The 4,265-nt window shown below is 38.4% G+C and overlaps 1 protein-coding gene across 1 annotated transcript in view; it reads left to right on the top strand.

The window, feature by feature from the left end:
* The window catches only part of LOC107719215 (mitoferrin-2-like), a 14,343-nt gene extending 10,248 nt beyond the window's left edge, over positions 1-4,095 (top strand). The window contains exon 4 of the mRNA XM_016526588.1: positions 3,401-4,095. Within this exon, the coding sequence (XP_016382074.1) occupies positions 3,401-3,939 (539 nt within the window). The 3' untranslated portion in view covers positions 3,940-4,095. The remainder of the gene's footprint in view (positions 1-3,400) is intronic.
* The last annotated feature ends 170 nt before the right edge of the window (positions 4,096-4,265 follow it).

The raw sequence follows: 4,265 nt of genomic DNA, 5'->3' as shown, positions 1-4,265 counted from the left end.
ATTTATTATTATTGCAAATGTAAACTTCTCTAACATTTTTTTTCTATAAGTTTTTATGAAAAAATGCTGAAAAATGAAGCAAAAAATTTTTTTGCAAATCCTGCTGATTCAAATATCAACAATGTAATATTTGCTAGCTGTCTAAAATATGTTTTGTTGTAATTGAATAGTTTGTAATAGTTTTGAAAGCATCAGAATGGGTTGAAATGAAAGAAATTCACTGCATGCTATTTTTTTTTTTTATGTATTTATTTATTTTTTATTTTTAAAAAAAATATCATTAAGTCCAAGAACAAATCTGAACTGAAAATTTTTAATGAAAGTTTTTAATACCTGTATTTATACTAATACTTTAATCTACATAGTAGGGCTTGTAAGTTTAAACAATTGTTCTTTGTTGCAGACGCGCATGCAGAGCCTTCAGCCAGAGCCAGCTGCCCGCTACCGTAACGTGATGGACGCTTTGTGGCGAATCGTGAGGACGGAGGGAATCTGGAGGCCAATCAGGGGTCTGAATGTTACAGCTGTAGGGGCGGGGCCAGCCCACGCACTGTACTTCGCCTGTTACGAAAGGTTGAAAAAGGTCCTCGGTGATATCATCCATCCAGGAGCGAACAGTCATTTGGCGAACGGTACCAGTTTTCCCGCCCATCAGCACTGCTAATTCTCTCGCCGGCACATTTCTACATAGTGCAGTCAGTAAATGTGTTCTTTTTTGCTTTTTCAGAAGACCTTTTCAACTTTATTAACATATTAGTAGCAATGACAGCATCAAAATTAAGTGAAGTTCAGCAGTGGTTTAAAGCCATCAACATTCTGGAACTAGCTATTTGGCAGTGACTATGTTATTTGTATGAATCATGTATTACTCAAACATCTACCTCTTTAAAAATGTCCTTCTAGTATGAGGTCAAATCCCAAAATAGCCAAAAATGCCGGTCTCTGATATCATGAGAGCAGCTATAAATAAAGAGAAGATCATGTGGGTAGTAAATCTTTGAACATACAATGCACTGCAATAAATAATCCATGTTTTTAATTGCTTAAATTATTATTTTTGTTTTAATGAATTACCTTCAGGTTGTATATTTAACATCTGACAAACAAATCAGTGCAAATCTTTATGATAAATTTAACTGAATAGCATCGCTAGCTTTGTTGAAATACCTTAAAAGCTAAACCTACAGTAATGTCACTATGCAAGCTAAACTGGCCTGCTGTTCGTCTGTGTAATCTAATATAAGCTTTTCTAACTTTTCTAATGTGCAGAGTAATAGAAAATTGGGTTATGGATGTGTTATGGATTTATATTTTATTGTATTTGTCAGATTGTGCTGTAATGGGTATTTAGGCTTATCCTCCACTTCAGAGCTCATAGTGAAAGTCATTGTTGGTGTTTTTGTGTAGTGTCTCTTTTCTTTCTCTTTCCTCCAGGTCAGAGTGAAAGGGTGGTGAGTAACTGCTGCCATATCACCATTTACCAGTAGAATTGCCTGAAAAGGAATGAAAATTATTATTGAAGCTGCAGCAGTTTTTGCTTCTTACCATAAAACAGGCACGATGAGTGAAGTAAATGCCAGTATCCTGAACAAAAGACTCTTTCTCCTGATTTTACATTCCCCAGTTTATCCAGTCAATCCCTAATCTCTCTCTGTTGAATCATAGGGGGTATTTGGTGGCTGTTCAGGACACAGTTTTTCTCTGACTGTCATCTGATCCGTCTGTATTTCTGATTGTTGTATTTTGAGTCCAGTCACTATCCACTCTGTGTGCATGCTCTAATTTTGGTGCTAATGTCTGAGGGTATGTGTTACAGGGGCCGCTGGATGTGTTGCCACATTGCTTCACGATGCTGCAATGAATCCAGCTGAAGGTATATTTGCTTTAATCTCCACTTTCTTTAAAAAAGAAAATAAGATTATAATATACCATTCACTACTATTCAAAATTTTGGGGTGACATACTTTTTTTTTGGGAAAGAAATGAAAAATTTAATTTGGTGAAGATGCATTAAATTGATCAGAAGTGACAGTAAAGACATTTTGTAATATTACAAAAGATTTCTATTTCAAATAAATGCTGTTCTTTTGATTTTTTTTTATGCATCAAAAGAATTCTGAAAAAAAAAAAATCACAGTTTCCACAAAAATATGAAGCAGCACAAATGTTTTCAACATTGATAGTAATAATAAATGTTTCTTGAACCGCAAATCAGCATATTAGAATGATTTCTGAAGGATCATGTGACACTGAAGACGAGTAATGATGCTGAAAATTCAGTTTTGCCATCACAGGCATGAATTACACTAAAATATATTCAAATAGAAAGCAGTTATTTTAAATTGTAAATATATTTTACAATATTACTAATTTACTGTATTTTTCAATATTCTTGATGAGCATAAAAGACATTCAAAAAAACTCATAATGACCCCACACCTTTGACCAGTAGTGTATATTTATTGTGTAATTGTTTTTATTTTGTGTTTGTTTGGATATATATGTTGGATTTGTTTTGTCATGACAATAACGTTTTTGGGCACATACCATGGTGTTCTTTGAAATATATTGATATAACATGGTATTTATCAAAGTGCCATGGTGGTACTATCAGATACCATCACTTTACCATGGTGCCACGGTAAGACTTTTGTTGTTTGCTAAATTTGATCAGATTACACAGCTACTTAAGAAATAAAAAATGTTTATTACACCAATGCTAATAATTAGTAGGGCTGCAATAGTTATCGTTCCGTATATTTTATTTAAATAATTATATCTTTATTTAACTTTTAAATTCTCTGTTTTATTGAAAAATAGCATGTTATTCCACATCCTGCACAATGTACTCTTCCAAAAATGCACAAATGGAGTTGTTGCAGCCCTACTAACCAGCAAACTTTGACTCCTTTGGTCTGGAAGTTCACTGTGCACTCCCAGCCAGGAGATGGCAGAAAAGATCTTAATTTCCTGGCTAATTTCATCACAAAAAAAAAAAAAATTTTTTCCAAAAGCCAGCCTTGTGGGAGTAGATTGGCCTTGCTCTAATTAACAGCTGTGCAATGTTGAAACAGTAGCATTAGCCGAAATTCCCCAGTGGGCCCAATCTCAGACAGCAATGTCTGTTTCTGCACTCTTGAGGCTCAAGGTTATTCAGCGCAGGTGCCAGACTGAGACCTTGCATGGACACCTGCTCTCATTCACCTCGTCTGTTCCCCGCAGACCGCTTGACTGTAGGTCAGACTGGAGACGCGTTTGATCCACTCATGTCCGGACATTTCTGCTTTGATGGGGCTACTGTATTTCAGTCATGACCTGACTTCTTGCACTTGCCTAATGTTCCCCTTCCTGTCCTCTTTTGTTTCCTGTCTGACTGGCTGCGACGACCGCCCTTGTTCAGTGGTGAAGCAGAGGATGCAGATGTATAACTCGCCATACCGTGGCGTTCTGGACTGTATACGCTGCGTGTGGCAGCAGGAGGGGGCGCTGGCCTTTTATCGCAGCTACACCACGCAGCTCACCATGAACGTCCCATTCCAGGCGTTGCACTTCATGACCTACGAGTATCTGCAAGAGCTGATGAACCCCCATAGACATTATAACCCCTCCTCCCACATGGTGTCGGGCGCACTGGCAGGCGCCATCGCCGCCGCTACCACCACGCCACTGGACGTTTGCAAGACGCTGCTGAACACGCAGGAGTCTCTGCCACTCAATTCCATCAGCCAGAGCGGAAGACGCATCACGGGCCTCGGCCATGCCTTCCGGACTGTCTACAGGCTTGGCGGCCTTCCTGCTTACTTCAAAGGCGTTCAGGCCAGGGTCATATACCAGATGCCCTCGACTGCCATCAGCTGGTCCGTCTACGAGTTCTTCAAGTACGTTATCACCAAACACCAGCACGAGAAGCGCAGGATCCAAAGGGACGGAGAGAAGTAACCGCTCACAGCTGGCCTGACCTTGGCTTTCTCTCGCATAACCAACCAGATAAGTACGCGAGCTGCAAAAGGACTGATTTAATAAATGATACGCACATATAGAGTCCAAACACTCATGTCTGTTTACTTCGTTTCAGTTGGCATTTAATACTGAAACTTTCCTGTATAATTCAACTAATAATCATGACCTAAGTTCTCACTGTGAAGGCTCAAGTTTTTATTCAAGACATCCTACTTAAAGGGGTCATATGATGCTGCTAAAAAGAACATTATTTTGTGTATTTGGTGTAATGAAATGTGTTTATGCGGTTTAAAGTTAAAAAAACA

Source organism: Sinocyclocheilus rhinocerous, unplaced genomic scaffold (assembly GCF_001515625.1).
Source record: "Sinocyclocheilus rhinocerous isolate Xijiao unplaced genomic scaffold, SAMN03320098_v1.1 scaffold513, whole genome shotgun sequence".
Taxonomy (NCBI): Eukaryota; Metazoa; Chordata; class Actinopteri; order Cypriniformes; family Cyprinidae; genus Sinocyclocheilus; species Sinocyclocheilus rhinocerous.
This window is presented reverse-complemented; position numbering and strand designations above follow the sequence as displayed.